A 19,511-nucleotide genomic window follows, 5' to 3' on the forward strand; every position below is an offset into this window, starting at 1 on the left:
AAGACAGAAAAATTTATTTAATGAGACCTACTTTCATATAACAGAATAACTAATGCTATTTCTTCTGTGGTTGTCTAGCACTGTAGTCTCTCCTGATACCTGAGTGAGGAGTGACACTAAAATAATTACAGGGTAATTATTGTTGTCATCCTGTGTGTACTTCTGATACTAGCATAAATTTAGCTTTCCAGTTATCTTTTGATAGATATTTGAGTACCAGGGAGTTCTAGGGAAAAGAAAAACAAAAAAAAAAGAATGTTTGAATTTTTAACTAAGGTTCACAGAGTTTTTATGTCTCTTCTCTATAGATCTTCCTAACATCTAACTTAAGTGCTGATGCAAATGGAATCAGAAGTGCCACTCTGCTTCAGGGTAACACAAGAACTTTCCAAATACAGAACAAATGTGTAAGAGCACTTAGTATTTTTAGCAGCTTTACTATCTTTACTTATTAGTAGGAAAGACGATAGATCTCTTCAGAATGTAGTTTTTAAATCCCCTTTGTGGCTTTTCCCACCTTTTCTCATAACTTAGAATATCCTCACTTCTCTTTTTCTCAGTTCATGGGTGCTTTAATTTTACTTGTTGTCTTTACTTTGCAGCTGAACAAGTTTAAGATAACTTGTCTTGTTTTCTGACCTAAAACAAAAAAGAAACAACAACGAGCAAATTTAGATATATTACTAAAAGCCGAGAAACTATGTTTAAATTTTTCTTCAAACAGAAATATTATTAGTATATCCAATGTAATCATGGCATGAGGATGGGTTTCTCTGTGATCATATTTCAGACAGGTATGATCACCTTCATACCTTGTCCTTGTAGTCCAAGTCCTAGCCCTTCTTGTCCCAGGGACCGCTTGACTCAGGGTGCTAAGCAATGTATGATAAAATTCACAAACACAGCTATGAAATGGGAAGTTCCTTTTGATGCATATTAGTAAGAAAATAATCCATCTAGCGGCTAATGTTATAGTCCTTCCTAACTGTAAGTCTACAAGGAGGGAAAAAAACCAGCAAAATAAACCAACCAAAAAAAATGACAACCAAAATAGCATTGCTGCTGTAGCAACAGGTATGTGCGTAGCGTTCAAGGTTTAATAAATGCAATCTGATGATTCTGTGCTTGTTTCAACTTAGGACTGAGAAAGTTCACTGAGTTTTTCAGTGAAACCCTGGGACTTTGTATTTTTAACACAATGCAAAGCCCGAAAGAAAAGTCTGTTCAAGTAACTTTCAGTTACTAAAAATACATTTGTGCATGGGTTCTCAAGCAGCTGAACCCTAGAATATTTTTTTTTCTGTGATCACAGCACCATCCCTTCACTCTAGACTAGCTAGACTTAAAAATCCTCTGCAATTGTTCTAAATATATCCCTGGCATCCTTCCCTGAGACTGGATTTTGTATTTAAGACTGATCTGTTTTATCCATTTGACAAGTCTCAATAATGTAATTTTAGTCTTGCATGAAGACATGGTCCAAATGGAAATATAATCTCAACTCACTTTTCTTTTTGAAATACACAAGATTATTGCTGGCAGAGTAACATTTGAAGTACTAGGTTGTTTTATGCTAAACCAGTTTAGCTTATACAATCATAGAATCAGAATCCTTAGAGTTGGAAGGGACTTTTAAGGGTCATCTAGTCCAACTCCCCTGCAATGAACAGGGACATCCAACACCAGATCAAGTTCCTCAGAGCCTGATCCAGCCTCACCTTGAAAGTCTCCAAGGACGGAGCAGCATCTATCACATCTCTGGAAACATGTTTCAGTGCCTCAACATCCTCACTGTAAAAGATTTTTTCCTTACATCTAAAAAAAATCTACCCTCTAGATTCCAACAGAACGTAGGTGCTCTGTGTCTTGTAAAGGGTTTACAGACTCCATGTCTCTTGCATCATTTCTGGTGGAGGACTGGTCTTGAAGACTGATGTGATTCCTCCACTCCTGTATTTCTACAGTAGGACTTGTGAGTGAGATTGCATCTAAGTCTGTATTTTTTTTCTTCACCCTAATTAATAATTCAATAAGCATTTCATGTTATCTTGGAGAGCACTTGCTGTTTCCAAGGACAATGTCCAGTTTCAAATCTTGCTGGCATCTGTAGATTTGAATGTCAAACCACATTTTATCTTCCTCTCAACCTAGATAATTTCATAGCCATTATATTTTATGAATCATTGGTAATGTCACCTTTGCAGGTTTCTAATAGTCTTTTTGGTTCTTTATTTTTTTTCCACTTCATTCACACTCTCAAGAACCATTGTTTAAAATATTCTAGGTAACTTTTCTTGCAAACTATGTCTTGGTCAACTTTGTCTTCATGTGACATCTAACTGATTTAGACACACAAATGTATGTAGGAAAATTCTGAATTTCTATGTAACAGTAAATCTTGTGGGAATACTTTTAAATAATTAACTGCAACAATTTTGAAAGGAAAGTGTTACTCATGAACAGTGTGCTCATTGTAACATGCATCTATTTTTGTTTATTCTAATGCCAGTCATACCACCATGGTAGAAGTAAAATGTAGAAGGTTTCTTTGTTGATCTCACTACTACTTGAATGGAATAATTATCTTAACTTCAAGAGATGATATACATGGTACAGCTTTGTGAAATGCCTGAGCTGTAAGTTTTTACTTTGCACGCATTTTTCTCTACTAAGTGACTTTTCAAGAAGGAATTTCAAGGAGAACATAGACCTTTCAGTTAGCAAGCTCTTTGGGATCTATGACTGCTTGCACACAGAATAGAAAGTATGCTTTTGTTTTGTTTATTTGTTGTCTTTTAGCATGTCTCTACAATTAATGTTGGGAAAACTTAACTTGCAAAAAAAAAGAAAAAGGAAAAAGGAAAAAGGAAAAACAACTATAGCTAAGAAAATAAATTTATAAGTACATTTTTTCCCTTTTTTTTTAATATGTAAGCTTTGTTTTCCTTCTCTTGGGCTGTGTAGAAAAGCTAAACATGGGCTAGCATAAGAAGACGTCAGCTGGAAAACAAGCTGAGAGAGGGATGAGCACCTCCATTGCAGGAATGAAGAAGACTGTGTTCATAGAGTCAACATAGTTCCTGTCCTGCACATTTTATCACTAAAGAATTCTTTGCTGCTTCAGGTGCACAAGAAATTTAACAGCTAATTGTAGTAAATTGTAAAAAATATGTCATATTGAGAAAGTTTTAAAAAATCAAGGCCTAGAAATGTGATTAAAAAGTGAAAGGGTTGGATTATGAAATTGTAGAACCTTCTCCTTTCCATCCAGTCATGCAGGATACTAGATCTTCTCAATTAGATATTAGAAATTCTTGTTCTGCTGTGCTGAAATTTATGTTAATACAACGATTCACACGAGCAGCGATATTGAACAGTATGGACTATCAAACTCTGAATTTCAGATGACTTCTGACCAATTTTTTTCAGATAGAAACTACTCATAAAGATGCCAGGTTTATGAATGCAACTGCTGAAAATCCCATGTTAAGGTAAAAGAGAGATGCTGACTGGCAAAGTGCTTCATTCAATACCAGCAGGTAAATGGTACCAAAAAGGAAGAGAGTATTGTCAGAAGATACATTATGGTTGCAAAGCAGAACTGCCAAAAAATTGTAGCTTTCAGTTGACTGAGGTTATACTTATAATGAATCTGTCTTCCAAGCGTCTTCTACTAGACAAAAAGCTCTGGAGCTACATAAAACAAAGAGCTAATCTGGTGTAAAAAGGTTCTCTAAAACTGTATCACCATTTTTTACCTTTTGGATTAACGAATCTGAACATGTAATTATTTTATACCAACTGCCGAGTTATGCAGTATGCCCACGTTTCTGGTACTGGGGAGCCCAGAACTGGACACACTACTCCAGGTGTGGCCTCACCACTGCTGAGCAGAGGGGAAGGATTATCTCCTTTGACCTGCTGGCAATGCTTTGCCTAATGCAGCATCTTTTGCAGCAATAGCACACTACTGGTTCATGTTCAGTTTCGTGTCTACCCAGACCCCCAGGTCCTTTCCTGCAGGCTGCTTTCCAGCTGGGTGCCCCCAGCAAGTCTTTTGGCTGGGGCTGCTCCTCCTCAGTTGCGGTGTCAGTTATCAAATATTTTACCTCACCCTAAGATGAAGTTTATGAGAGGAAGGCTGTGCACCACAGACACTTCAAGAGATTCCCTCCAAAAAAGCAAAGACTTGAGATAAAAAGATTCAGAGCAGCAGTTGCAGCTTGAAAAGAACAATATTCTGCACTCTGTGTACAGCTCTGTACAACGCCAGCCTAGACATGTTCTAGAGTGTGCAGCAATATGCAATAATTGTAATAAATTGCATCACTTTCCTAAAACTTTGCCAGTACTTCACTTTCATAGCACTCGTAATAAGATGGCTACAATAGCATACGTGCAGAGGAATGGTTTTGAGACCTGATGTGCAATTTTACACCAGAAGATAGTTCATTTGTCAGGCACTGTGTGCTTGGTGAAGAGTAGCAGCTGTTGCAATAAATCACATAATGAGCTAAACAGTCCCCCCAGTTCTTGCCTGTGTGAATGATTTCAGGCAGTCCCAAAAAGTTGCATGAAAAAGGCAAATCACTCTGTTTGCCAGAGCAAATGCAATTTGATGGGGTTGGTACCATGAGACATGGAGCTTGCTTGTGGTTCCTTTTCTCACTGCTGAATTATCCTTTTCCTTTTTTTTCCTCTCCAAATATTCTACAGTATATAAACTGTAAGGAAAGCTTTTTATTTAATTAGTATTTTAATTACCCAGTGGGTGGTTTCTGGTGCCTCAAAGTGCATTCAGAAAGCAACATTTCCTCAGTGATGGCACCAATCTGGCTATCTTTGTTACCAGGCCAGCTATTCTGAAGAAAACCTGTACAGTTTATTATCTTTGGCATCCTTCATTCCTTGTACAAAGAATTTGAAATTTGGCACAAACACATAAGTGTTGGTGAGCTACACATGAACATAACAAAGATGACAGATACATAGTTCATTTGTATTCGCTATTATGCAGAAAGTTGTTTGCAACTCTATCGGTAAGGATAGAGCCCTATAAGAGGGCTGCTCCGAAAGTAATGCCTTCTATTTGAAGTTGGCCTATGACGTCAGAGGCAGATGTTAGTGGTATAGCAGTACAGGTTGAGCCTTCCCATCAATATTCCATTACATGTTGTTGCTGTGCGATGGATGACAGCAGAGGGGCAGTCTGACACACTGGCATCTGATACAGAAGTGCGTATGGAGCAAAGGTGTGTCACTGACTTCTTCCATGTGGAAAATATGGCACACATTGACATTAATCAATGCTTACTGAGAGTTTGTGGAGACCAGACATTTGATGCGAGCACACTAAGGCAGTGGGTGGTGCATTTCAGCAGTGGTGACAGCTACAGTGGGTCACCTCCACCAGTACAGATATTTATAAGTGCGTCATGCAGGCTCTTGTTCCTCACTGGCAAAAATGCATAGCTAATGGTGGTGACTGTTACAAAAAATAGTGTTCTGTAGTTAAGAATTTGCTCTCTCAAGTAGTGTTGTTGTATTTGTTGTCATTTCCATGGAGATAAATAGGAGGCATTACTTGCAGAGCAACCGATGCATACATATTCACTAGCAGCAGAATTCCAGGCTTTTTCAGGCCCTCAAATGGAAAAAAATTGAAGGGGTCCCCTGCTGAATGAGGAAGGTGTCTCAGTAACGGGGGATGCTGAGAAGGTGGAGATGCCAAATGCCTTCTTTGCTTCTGTCTTTACTTCAAAGACTGCCCCTTGGGACTTCTGGACCCTGGAGGGAAGAGAGAGAGTCTGAGAAATGGAGAGCTTCCCTCTGGATGAGGAGGGGGTGTTCTGGGAGCATCTGGGTGGGATCAATGTGCACAAATCCATGGGCCTTGACAGGATGCATCCACGTGTGCTGAGTCCTCGTGAACGACAGGTTGGCCATGAGCCAGCAGTGTGCCCTGGTGGCCAAGAAGGCCAATGGGATACTGGGGTGCATTAAAAGGAGCGTGCCTAGCAGGACAAGGGAGGTGATTCTCCCCCTCTACTCTGCCCTGGTCAGGCCTCACCTGGAGTACTGTATCCACTTCTGTGCTCCCCAGTAAAAAAAGACAGGGATCTCCTAGAAGGAGTCCAGCGGAGTGCCACAAAGATGATAAAGGGCTTGGAGCATCTCCCCTGTGAGGAAAGGCTGAGTAACCTGCGTCTATTCAGCCTTGAGAAAAGAAAACTGAGAGTTGATCTTATTAACATTTATAAATATCTTAAGTGTGGGAGTCAAGGGGACATGGCCAACCTCTTTTCAGCAGTCAGCAGGACAAGGGGAAATAGCCATAAACTGGAGTGTAGGAAGTTCCACACCAATATGCAAAGGAACTCCTTCACAGTGAGGGTGATGGAGCCCTGGAACAGGCTGCCCAGGGAGGCTGTGAATTCTCTTTCCCTGGAGATAATCCACCTGGACACCTACCTGTGCAGCCTGCTGTAGGGATCCTGCTTTGCAGGGTGGTTGGACTCGATGATCTCTAGAGGTCTCTTCCAAGTCCTACAGTTCTGTGACTGTATGCACTGTGTTTGGGGGGCAGTTTTTTGCAGACTTAAATCCAAGCTGCATTTTGCACACACTCTTATTTTACTACGTATTTTCTTTATTTTTGTAGGACATACTCTGACCTGTGCACTTGAAGCTTTCAGCTGGGTAAAATAGTAGAAAGACTGACAGAGCTGCAGAGCTAAAATTACAAGAGATAAAAAGTGAAAATGAAAGAAGTCAGAAAGAAATCGGAATGAAAGGAGGTAACAGAATATACACTGAAAAGGTGCCTGCTGCAGTGCTCCCTTTTCCTCTGAAGACAGGCAGGGCATCCTGGAGTGAAGATGATCTAAGGAAATTTTGGCCACGTGTAGCCACTGCAGGTAGCAAGCCATGTGTTAAGAAAGAGGGCATTGCTCCCTGACAGGAGTCCGACCTGCTCGTGGTACAGAGCACAGACAAAGGCCGTGGGAGGCCGGTGCTGCAGTAGGTCACGCCAGCGAGAGGCCTCGAGGTAGAGATTGTAACATGAGGGGCCAGCACGGTGACAGTCCTCTCGAACCGGGCGTTCTACCCAAGTACGATGGGACAGCGAAAGAAACGCGCTCCCCTCCATCCTCGGCAAACAAAAGGGCTCCTCTCAGGTGCCCGTGGCCCTCGCAGCCGCCCGCCCCACGGCGCCCTGAGGCAGCAATACCCCGCCACCCTAAGCACCGCCGCCGGCTGCCGAGGTCAGGTGCCGATCCCGCCTGCCCCGCACTTCCCGGGGGCCGCGCTGGGGGCGGGGCGGCGCATGCGCTTGGCGCCGGGAGGGAGGTGGGGCCCGGGCGGCTGCGCGGCCAGGGCGGCGGCGCTGGGCAGAAACTCCGGAGGGGAAGCGGCAGCCGCCGGCCTCCTCCCCCTGTCGCGGGAGGACGAAGCGAGCGGCTGGGCAGCCGGTCCCCAGGCTTACAGTGCCTCCCGGAGCTCGGCGCGCCCGCCTGCGGGAGAGAGCGGCGGCGGGCAGCGCTGCGCCCGGGCCGGAGGGGCAGCCGGGCCCCCGCGCCCCTCCGAGGGGAGCAGCGGGCGCGTTGCCGCAGCCCGACCCCGGGCCGTGTGGATGTGCAGCTCGCGGGGCGGCGGCGTCAGCGGCCTCCCCATGGCCGGGCCCCGGCGGTGAAGGCAGCGGGAGCCGCCTGTGTGCGCGCCGGGCCGGCGGGCAGCGCGGCCACCAGGGGGCGGGCGGGGAGGGGATGAGCGCCGCAGCCGCCGCCTCTGCGGGAGCCGCCGTCGCCTCCTGCACCGGGGCAGAGGGCGGCTTCTTCTTCCTCTCCGGCGGCTCCGCTCCTGCGGGGGCCATGGGGCCCGAGGAGGGCTCCGGCGGCGCGTTGGGAGCCTTGCCCGGAGCCTTGCCGCCGCCGCCGGGCTGCCGGGGCCGCTACCAGCTGCTGCTCTCGGGGAAGGCCCTAGCCGACAGATACCGGAAGATTTACACGGCGGCGCTGAGCGACCGGGAGCTGGGCGGCCACCCGGGCAGGTAACGCTCTCCTCCTCACCGCGGCGTAGAAGAGGCCCTTCCCCGGGCTCTCTTTCCGCTCGTCGCCCCGTGCCATGCGGCCGCTGTCGCGGATAACGCGGCCTCGGGGTGGGGGGGATGGGGGGGGTGCGGCGATGCAGCCGCCCGGGTGCCGTCCCCGCCCCGCAGCCCGGCCCTGCCGCCCGCCCGCCGTCACGGCGCAGATGGCGCTGCCGCCCCCGGGGCCGGCGGAGCGCTCACCTGCGGCCGCCTCCCCTCCCCCTCCCGCGGGCCCGTAGCGGGAGCACGCCCGGATCGAAACAGAACGCCGCATCCCCTCTCCTCCCTTCCCCGCGAGGCCCCCGGGGCTGGCCGCTGTCTCTTCGCCGTCCCCGTGCACAAACGTGCAGCCCCGCCGGCAGTGCCGGTTGCTCCCCGCCGCCCGGTGGCTGGAGGAGCCCTTTCCGCGGGGAGGCGGCTGCCCCCGCCCGCCTGTTGCTCCGCCGCCGCTCACCTGGGCCGCTAAGCCGCAGTGCTGCGGGATGAGGCGACGAGGGGCTGCTGGGGGGGGGGGGAGACGGGGTGAGTGGGAAAACACCATTAGCCCCATTATTGCTCTGCACCGCCCCGCCCGGCCTCGCGGGCGGCCCGGGCCGAGCCCTTTGTGTGAGGGGGCTGGAGGTTGGAGGTTCGTTGGCATCCGTCCGTGCCCAGGTGCGCCCCATTGTTCCTTTCTGGAGGTTGTTGGGGTTGTGGATGGCACGAGAACGGGCGGTTCCTGCATGAGGATCCCTGAGTGCTGTCAGGCCGTGGTGTGGGTGGGCCTGATTGTAGGTGACACTCGGGTTGCTGTTGTTGTGAGTTAGCAATGGCTGAAAGACACGAGGTGGTTGGCATCTCTGGACGTCTTCTGCTTTCTTTTTCTTCCCTTTTTTTTTTTTTTTGTGTGTGTGTGTGTGTGTGTGTCTGAGCTGAGTAGCAGGAGTTATTCCCTAAAGGAGGGTGCATATAGGAGGGGATTGGTGTGAGAAACTAGAAGAATAATGTAACTTTCCCAAATTGCTTTTGGCCGGTGTCACAAAAGTGGACTTACAAATGTGGACTTACAAACGTTGGCATGTGACATCTTTGTAATTACTTGAGCTCTCTTCAGAGTGTCTGACAGGGAAACTATGCTTCTTTACACACATATATATGCGAACATACTATTATATTCATTGTCTGTGTATATGGCATGTATATATCTATAGTATGTGTGGATGTACACTATTTCCATGCGTAGTACCTGTCAGAGTTTTCTTGCCCTCATTATCCCTTAGCCGAGCGTTCCTTCTTTTTCCTTTACATCATCTTTCCTGCTTTTGAGCGCATAATCCTGGGACTGCAAGTGCTCGCTGTAAGGAAGTCTATGTTGAACTTTAATCAGGCATGTGATTGTTCTGTGGCATTCAGACATCTACCTGAATTTTCACCTTTACATGACTGTATTGCTTAAAGCTATAGTTTTGAATTTGTTGTGTCATCGGTGGTTTCTGGTTTCATCGTAATTTGACAGATATCTTTTGAACATATTGTTGTGGAAAATACCAGCTTTGAGTGTCAATTTCAGCTTTTCTTTTAATTGACATACTTAATATATTTACTTTCAACTCCGAGTTACCATACATTGTGTTCTTTCTGAGTCTGTTCCTGATTAGCGTGTTATTGTGAGGCTGGCAACCAGAAGAAACAGTGACGTTGGAAAGTTACTGTATACCTTTAGTTTTGGAGACCAGATTTGGTCACTTGTTGGCTACATTGTGTCATCATAGAAGAAATCCAAGAAGCCTGAATCCTCTGTGCAGGGGAAACAGATTGTCTCAAGGTCAATGACTGCTAGTTACTTCTGGGGAATACAGCCAATACTAGATAATAGAACTTTTAAGAGGTTTAATACATAATTATTAGCTAGTGCCAACTGTCTCTTGATGCTGACCCCCAACATCTCTTGTATTGGAATGGTGGCAGCCAAGGTACTGCTCCTAATCTCCACCCTTTATCAGTGTCAAAACATTCCTGTTGAAGGTTTGAGAATTTCAGCTACTTAGTAGAATTTAAAAAGAAATTTCAAAAATGCTTTCTAAAATTATCCTTTAAAACAATAAAGATCTCCAACACTTTCTAAAGAGATACTGTAAAGTAATTTGCGCCTCCATGTAGTTACTACAATAGATAAGTGTCAGATAGGTAAAATTAAGACTCCTTATAAACCATGTTACCTTAGCGTCCAATTAATCTATATGGAAAATCTAGCCCTGTTAATCTGTCACTAAGAGTGTTTGTGGCTATAAAAATATATTGAAGTAGCTTAAGCTAAAATTGGCTTTCAGACATTAATAACATCTGCCTGTACTCTGAGAAGACTCTCTGCTATGAAGAGTGATAGTACAACCTGCTTGCAGTAAATTGACATAAAAAATTTTTGTTTCAAGTCTGCAAAATTGTGTTCTGCACTTAAAATAGTGTGGTCAGTGCCTCACTGAGTGCTTTTATTCCAACTCTGATTTAAATGCTTATGAAGAACTAGAAAACAGTATCAGAGTGCTTGTGCACAGACAGGGAAATTAGGCATTGTGAAGAATGTTTTAAAGCTGCTTGTAAGATTAATTTCACATTTGCAAGGTGTTTGTGCTAGCTGTCATCTGAAAGCAGTGAATGTCACGTGCTGAGTAGGATGGAGTAATTGGCTTTGAAACAGAGCTAGTAGTGCTTTGCATTTCCTCAAGTAGTGCTGGCTGTGGTGTTATGAACACTTTGGTCTCCAGAGGAGACAGTTTGGTTGCTATGCTTGTTGCCCCCACTGTGTTGATATTATTTATATAGACTCTTGCAGTAACAGATTAGAGGCTTGTTCTGGGTTAAAATTAACTTGGCAAAAATGGTTTGTTGTAATCCGGACTAATTCCCCGATCTGACTCACCTTCTGATCGTACCCAAGCGTGTGACAGCGTGAGGGGAAGGGCTGCACAGAGTCTCTGTACAGAGAGGTGGGAGGAGAGAAGCAGCTTCTCTTGTCATCTGTGTCAGGCTAACAGTTTTATAAAAGGGAACAGGAAAATGCATCTAATCCTGTAATTTAACATCATCTTCAGTCAGATGGCTTGACATTTCCCACTGATATTCAGGATTGGTCTGGAAGATGAATGTATTTTGAGTGTGCTCAGTTTGTAGTCCCCAGTTTGCGGCTACTGAAATATACAGGAATTACTATCAGTGGCATTATGGCTGGTATGGTCATGGAGGTCTCTAAAGCAGTAGTAGGAAACATGAGTCTCTTTAGAGGACAAGTAAAAATTTTGTCATTGGAACATGAACTCACCCATGCTGGGTTCTGAGTGGATGAAACTGCTCTCTGTTATGAAGAATAATAGAAGTTGTTAACTGCTTTCACTCCTGAAACTTCGTATGGGCAAAATAGGGTACTTGAAAAAATATTTTTGATTTTCATGTTTTGCTGTCTTCAAATGTTTCACTTAAAATTTAATCCTAATAAGCAAACCCATCTAACTGGATTGCTGCTATTATTTCCTGTACATCTCAGTTTTCCTTAAACTGTCAGTCCCTTCCTTTTTCCTTGTTTATTGTCAGAAGTATCAGGTGGGTTTATTACGTTCTTTGAAACCATTCTCAAATACAGATTGAAATACATTTGTAGTGGCTCTTGTGCAGCCTGTCTTGTAGTGAAGATTTTTACTGTATGAATTTGATTAATATGAGTTTTTAATATTACAGTGATAATATATTCTGAAATAGTAATAGTGTGCTACTCATTTCTGAACGTTTCCCATCTAATTTACGTCTCATCAACTGATCTTTACCAAAAAGTTGTTTTTTATTTGTCTGAAGAACATAAACTCAGCAGCTGTAGAGGTAATATCATGCAGGTCCAAGAATCGTTTTTGAATAGGTTCTGATTCAATTCTGAATGCATTTTAAATTACTTGTGAGGACTGTCTAGATTTCTGTAGTAAAAGTTGGTATCAGAGATGCAGCAGTATTTATTGGAATAATAATCAATATTGAATATACCCTTTACGCACCTTACTAAAGGGGGTCATCCTGCTGAGCTCCTCAGATTCTTATTTTTATTTTTTTTCCCCCCACTGGAAATATCCTATCAATTACTTTAAAAGCATTAGGAGTTTAAAAATACGGCTGTTTTTTTTCTTCTGGTTTACATTTTTTGTCTGTTCCTTCTTTGCTAAGGTTGCCTCTCTTAAATCCTCCACAGGAGGGGAAAAAAAAAGCTTGTATTTGTGTTCTGGAGGGAACAAACAAATAAAAACACAAAAAACCCAACAAATGTAATGTTGTGAAATGACTTGCTGTGAGACCAAGGAAAATTTCAGTAATGACTGAAATAAAAGATTTCTGCTATTGACCAGAAATCAGATGGCAGTTTCTTCAGCTGTTTTGAATGAAGAAGAGGCAGCCAACTTTTGTTTTATGATGATCTTTTCAACTGGATGATGAAAAAATTTTTGGAGGGTGGCCAGCTCGTCTGCTTCCACAGTGCTAAATTATACATCCTTTGGAGCAAGTTTATCACTAACGCTTTGTTTAGGCCTTTCACAGTTAAGTGAAAGTCTGGAGTTTTCCCTTATGCCCCTTCTTATGCTCAGTAATGCAATGCTTATTTGGCTGGGGAATGTTTTAAATATATACATTTCAAAATTTTACTGGAGAAATGCTACTGAAACACTTTACCTTTCTACTGCCAAGTTGTTTAAGAAGGTGTAGATGCATAGAAACCATGCTTATTATATTTAGATATATGAAGTGTACGTTGATTTGGTAGCTGGTACACAAAAAGCCTAATAATTTTTTGGATCTAAAGTCTTTACAAAAGCTGTAAGTTCTTGTTTGTTTGGGTCTTGATGTTGTCTCTTTTTTGTTGTTGTTTTCTATTTTTTTTAAAAATAAAACTGTAATTGCAAAAAGCTTGGAAACATTCATTTGATTGAAAAAGAAAGATTAGTATACATAGAGACTAATAAAATTATTACGGTGCTGTTTATTGTGGAGAATTCTGTGTTCTTTATTCCTGTAAAAAGGATTTGCTTCCCTGTTTTTTGATTCTTGTCTTTTGTAAATATCATTTTGTCCTCTCCTTGGATATTGGGACTAGCTTGAGGGACTAGTTTGTGAAGTCCTTTGTAATTCTGTTGTTGAAGGCACTGAGGTCCATCAGTGCTAGTCACTTTTTAAGTACCACCTCTTAAGAGCACAGAAGCAGGGTGGTCCAAAATGTTGCAAGTCACATGGGCAAAACAGAAGGGCAGCTTGGCTGAGCAGGGGTTTTCTAGAGCTTAGACAGGAAATTGAAGTGCATGGCCAGTGGAAGTGAGGTTGAGTGACATGGGAGGACTATGGAGATACTGTTGGACATTGAAGGGAGATAATTAGAGTCGAAGCAGGTCAGTACTTTGGGGGAAAGCTAAAAGGACTTTTTGAAATATGTTAACAGCAAAAAGAGTACAAGAGATAACATTAGTCAGTTGATTGATAAGGGTGGTCACCTAACAAATAGGGTTGCAAACAAAGCTGAGATATTTAACACCTTCTTTACCTCTGTTTTCAACACTTGCAATGGGCCCTTGGGATCCCCAGAGCCCTGAGCTGGAGAACCCTTACTGCAGGAACAATAAATTCTCTACCACTTCTGAACTTGCACAGGATTTCCTGCTTCAGCTGGATGCATATAAGTCTGTGAGGCCCAATGGGGTTCATCCAAGACTCAGAGCTGGCTCATGTCATTGTGAGACCTCTTTCAATTATTTTTCTTGGAAATCTGGAGAGGTCTCAGTTGACTGGCAGCTTGCAAATATTGTCCCAATTTTCGAGAAGGGCAAGAAAAAAGACCCTGGTAATTACAGGCCTGTCAGTCTCACTTCAGTGCCTGGTAGAATTATGGAGAAGGTTATTCTGGGAGATACTGAAAAACATTTGAAAGAGTGCAATCATTGAACAGGTGACGTGGGTTTGTGAGGAGAAAGTCCTGCTTAATGAACTTAATCTCCTTTTCATAAAACGTTACTCACCTTGTTAACTAAGGGAAGCTTGTATATGTAATCTATTTGGATTTCAGCAAATCTTTTGATACTATTTGTATTCAAATTTTTAATTTTTCAAATTATTAAATAAACTCCTATATGAGCAAGAAGTTTTTTGCTTTCTGAATTACAACAGATTCTTAACTTCGCTGACCATCTAGAACAGCCTTGATGCTCTTACGTTAAGAAATCAGGACTTAAGTTCATCTCTATTCTGCAACAAATGAAATTCGTGACATTGGCTAGCACTACTGGCTGGTGCAGTGAAGGGACTGTCTTGCTCTGTTGTTGTACAGCCTAAAGCACTGTGTGCAGTTCTGGGTGTGACAATACAAGGCAGGCATAAAAATACAACGTATTAGAATGTGCGCAAAGGAGGGCTATGAAAATGGTGGAGGGTCTAGAGAGCAAGGTATGCGAGGAGCGGCTGAGATCCTTTGGTTTGCTCAGCCCAGAGGAGACTGGGGGAAGGTCTCATGGTGACCTCTATCTTCTCACAAGGGGATTGGAAGGATAGCACTGAGCTCTGCTCTCTGGTGACAGCGACAGGATCCAAGGGAATGGCACAGGTCTGTGTCAGGGAGGGTCAGTTTGGGTGTTAGGGAAAGGTTCTTTACCAGAGGGTGGTCAGACACTGGAACAGGCTCCCCAGGGCAGTGGTCATGGTGCTGAGCTGCAGGAGTTCAAAGAGTGTTTGGACAGCTCTCTTGAATATATGGGTGGAATTCTGGGTGGTCCATTGTGAAGCCAGGAGCTGGACTCAATGGTCGTTTGGATCTCTTTCAACTCAGGATATTCTGTGATGTATCATACATGCTATTGGTTAGTGAGGATTAACTATCAACTAAATCCATGTATTGTATGTATCTTCTTTACCTCATGTTGTGATAATGAAAATTGTTTTACAGAGTAGCTATTTTTGAGATGCTGTAGTAGATGCTTAGTCTAACATGGTTTGTATTTCTGCAGTATTAGCATGGAATGCATAATGAAAGCTGGAAAGGAGCAAGTAATCTGGGTGATGACAGGATTAGCAATAAATCAAGTTGAAAAAAAAATTCAGAGTGAAAACACTGTGGCAAATGTACTAAAATTTGAATGCCTTTAAAAAGACAAAGAATGGAATCCACAAGGTGAATATTCAGTTTTTGTGGATTGCAAGAAACAAATATCTGTTTTTGCAAAAATGGACATGGAAGTTTATTCAGAAGTCTAGTGATGCTAGAGGACATCTTTGTCCTATTTGTAGTCATGCATCCTACTGTTTCTCACAATTGTGTTTGGAAGAGAATTAATGCACATGATAGAATCACATTGTCTGGTTTTGTTATTTATTTTGGAGTACAAAATAATACTGTGTGGGACCTCTTGTTTTTCTGTCACAATTTCAATTACAGGCCAGCTGGAATTCAACAGAAGTTTCAAAAAAACCTGATACTAGGTTTTCTAGCTCTGGGACTGTGCTTGTAGAAGAGTGTGTCCAGTAACAGCAGCTACTGTGTGTGAGCTCTTAATTAGTGACATTCTGAACATGTACTCATGGAAAAGGAAAACAGTTACATGGAGAACACGTCAATTTGTTACTGTTCAGCTATAGTATTTGTTCATTATTACTTAAGATTTTTTTGTATTCATATGGTACCTGGGTCAGGGCAGTCCCAGATACATGTACAGAGAGGAACTAATTGTGAGCAGCCCCACAGAGAAGGACTTGGGGGTCCTGGTGGATGAAAAGCTGGACGTGAGTCAGCAGCGTGTGCGTGTGGCATGGAAGGCCAACAGTGTCCTGGACTGCATCAGGAGAGGGGTGGCCAGCAGGGTGAGGGAGGTGATTATTCCCCTCTACTCTGCTCTTATGAGGCCCCATTTGGAGTACTGTGCACAGACCTGGGGCCCCCGGTGCAGGAAGGATGTGGAGCTGTTGGAGTGGGTCCAGAGGAGGGCCATGAAGATGATCAGAGGGCTGGAGCACTTCTCCTACAAAGAAAGGTTGAGGGAGTAGATCTTGTTCATCCTGGAGAAGAGAAGGCTCTGAGGAAACTTTGCTTTGGCCTTCCAGTACCCAAGGGAGCTTATAAGCAGGAGAGGGACTAAATTTTAGCACAGAGTAATAGTAAGAGGACAAGGGGAGGATGGCTTTAAACTAAAAGAGGGGAGATTTAGTTTAGATGTTAGGAGGAAATTCTTCACTCATAGAGAGGTGAGGCACTGGAAGAGGTTGCCCAGAGAAGTTGCTGATGTGCCATCCCTGGGGGTATTCGAGGCCAGGTTGGATGGGGCCCTGGGCAGCCTGAGCTGGTGGGTGGCAACCGTGTCTACAGCAGGGGGCTTGGAACTAGGTGACCTTTAAGGTCCCCTCCGACCCGTGGCATTCTATGACTATATGATATGATTTGCAGCAATTGTGCCTTAATCTGTTTCCTTAATATTTTAACCAGTGACTGATTTTTTTTTCTTAATTTATTTCAAGATGCTCCACAGCTTCATAGATCAAGAAATAATTAGAATTAATTTTACTTGATTGGGATTGTACTTCTATTTTTTTAAAGGCATATAAATTCTGTTGGCAATTTACTATGAAGTCTGATATTCTGTTCTCAGTAATCTTCAGCCTAATCTGTGTGTCCCTGGGATTCTTCCACCTACTGATTTAAGACCATATATGTATGTGTTCCAGAGTCTCCACTTATCCTTTCTTTTTATGTTGTTAGTTTGTGGGGAAGGGTTCTTTTGTGGTTCTGTTGCTGTTTCATTTTTAAACTGAGAGAAAATGTCAGTTAATGTTTCAGTTCCAGTTATGCTAACTGCCCTGACATGTTGATGGACATGTTAAGTGGCCAACGTAAGCAGTTAAAGTTAGATGGTTGTTGGAGTAATTTAAGAACTAACCACCCCCCACTGCTGACTGCATTAAATGTATTGAATGAGCTTTCTGCTTCCTGAAAGCTTGACACTGAAATTATGCTTCTGCTGTCTTTTGCATGGGTGTGGGGATTTTTTTGTTTTGTTTAGCACTACTTCTGCTCCCTGCCCCTGCTGTGTCGTGGTCTTTTTCCTGGCCAAAATATTTTGAAGATGCTTTAGTAATTCTTCTCTTGACCTATGACTGCTTACATTTTCAGAGAGAGCACATATATCAGTAACACAGTCTTTCACGATGAGACATTCTTGCAAGCTGTTTTCCAAGTCCTTTGATTACATTGGAAACATGACTCCTCACAGCATCTCTCAAATACACCGTTGCATTTCTTTTTCTTGCCAGGAACAGTGCTTCAGACTGAGACGTTGATTGGAATTGTAGTCTTATAATTAACTAAAGCTCTTACATTTCAAATATACTCTTGCTAAGTAGCCTTTCTTAGCCAATTGCTGCCATTGTACCACTCCAAAGATGAATACTAGAAATTGGTGAAGGAGAATGGGCTACTTGTACTGTAAGTGGCTATGTTAAAGTATATGGATTTTGTATGTTTACATTTATTTTGCTTCAGGTTGGTAGGTTGTTTTTTGATGTTGTTTTTAAGTAACCAGTATTTCTTAGTAAATAACATGTCATTAGCTCCTTTGGACTGATTAATGTGTTGGATTAAGGTTTTTTTTTTGTTACAACTGAATGATACTTCTTTCTTTGCTTGTGATTTATTTGTGACAACTTCAATCTGAGAAAGCTGTGGATGTTTTTCTTCTACTGATTTAATGAGTCTAGAGCTGTACCAGTTGCACACCCTAGAAAAGAAACAAAAATTAGCTTTTTGTCCCTACGTAAATCTGGAGGCCTTTGGTTAGATAAGAGCCATTCCTCATTTTTCTTTTTCTTCCCATGACTTTACTCATGTTCCCAAGCGTAATTGTCTAAGATAATGCTTTCTGAACAGTGGTTTGTGAACAGTTTTATAGATTCTCTGAAAGGGAGAGTAATATCATGTCTTGCTCTCCCATGAAAGAATAAGCCTTTTGTTAGTAATTTTAGATTCACTGGAATGATCCAAACTGCTCCCAAAGTTTTATAGGCCTGCAAATGAAAATAATTGGAAGTCTCTTATATAGCTTGTGCTACAGTGTCACTGGATTTAGATTATTTGATCATGGGCTCTGTCAGTCTATACAAATATTTAGATATTAGATAACCCCTGTTAAGGGTCAAACTCTGAACTCTTTATTTTACTTCTCCATTAGTCTCTGTCTTTTTGATATTACTTATCTTTTCTGTTGCTGAACCTTTAATCCAATGATCATCTTTATACAGATTTGCAGCCAGTCATTTGCATTAGATCGAGGTGAGCTTGTCCTTAAATAAAAAACTTATTATCCACTTTTTAGTATTACGGCCTCATCTCTCTATTTGATTTTCTCACCATGAGTTATTGTAATTCATGACTCACCCTTTTTTTTCTTTTGCATTTCCTTTTTTTCCCACCAGCCAATATATTATCCTCTCTAACAGATTTGCTCCTATGTCTTCATTACACTCGTATGTTCTCAAAGTCATCATATCTCTTCTATTTGTCTTCAAACCAATAGATTCTGTCTTGCATTTTATTACTACAATATACTGTTAGAGGATGTTGACCATTGGCAACGGAAAACTGGTGGGCTTTCAGTAGTATGCACCAGGGGGAGTTGTCTTGTGCTGTTCAGTGAAGCTTGCATATCATTATCTGCTGTTCATGTTCACTTTATTAATAAGTACAGTTCTTCCTAAATTTCATGGAGCCTGTTCTCTAAATTAATTTTCTTCTGATATGATTCCCAAAAAAGTGGCATTGTACACATTTCAGTTGTTATGGTTGCATTTAGATAGAAAAGTAGCTAAAGGTGCAGATATTGTTGTTCTTGATATGGCTGAATTACTTTTTATTTTTACCAGAGCAAATAAAAAACAGTCCTAAAATTGTAGAGGTGAGAGATACAAAATGTTTTCCTGTGCACTGAAGAACTTGAGGCAGAATGCTTACCTTGCATCTAATTTCATTGGTAATGTGGCAGGTAATAAGTGAAAAACTACATAATTACAGAAAAGAAACAGCACCTGACAGTGGTTGTATTGAGAAACCATTCTCTTTGTGCAGAGAATACTAGGTAGAGGTGCTTCCTTGTGTGTACTTTGCTTCTAAAGCAGCATAAATATATCAAATATTTTGATTTATTAAAGGGAATCTTCTAGATACTGCTTTGCACTTCCACAGTTATCTCCAAGCTAAATGCAAATTAGATCAATTTTGTATTTGATGTTAATTTCATTTCTAGTACATGCAGTATCTAGTTTTCAGACTATAGTGGAGAAGTTTAGGAAGGATATTCCAGGAGTCTGAATAAAATCCTTCTCCCTTAGGCCTCCAAAAATTTGGTTTTCAAGGAAAAATCTAATTGTTTTAAAAATCATATAATAG

The 19,511-nt window shown here is 42.4% G+C and overlaps 1 protein-coding gene across 14 annotated transcripts in view; it reads left to right on the top strand.

Annotated features, from left to right (window-relative positions):
• Positions 7,734 to 19,511, top strand: part of MYCBP2 (MYC binding protein 2, E3 ubiquitin protein ligase) — a 196,087-nt gene continuing 184,309 nt past the window's right edge. For 12 of the 14 annotated variants that reach the window (XM_021417056.1, XM_021417087.1, XM_021417072.1 and 9 more), the window contains exon 1: positions 7,734 to 8,050. In XM_021417056.1, coding sequence (XP_021272731.1) covers positions 7,767 to 8,050 — 284 coding nt within the window. In that variant the 5' untranslated portion in view covers positions 7,734 to 7,766. The remainder of the gene's footprint in view (positions 8,051 to 19,511) is intronic. The other 2 variants (XM_021417036.1, XM_021417053.1) reach the window with 1 other exon arrangement.

The sequence above is a fragment of the Numida meleagris genome, chromosome 1 (assembly GCF_002078875.1).
Source record: "Numida meleagris isolate 19003 breed g44 Domestic line chromosome 1, NumMel1.0, whole genome shotgun sequence".
NCBI lineage: Eukaryota > Metazoa > Chordata > Aves > Galliformes > Numididae > Numida > Numida meleagris.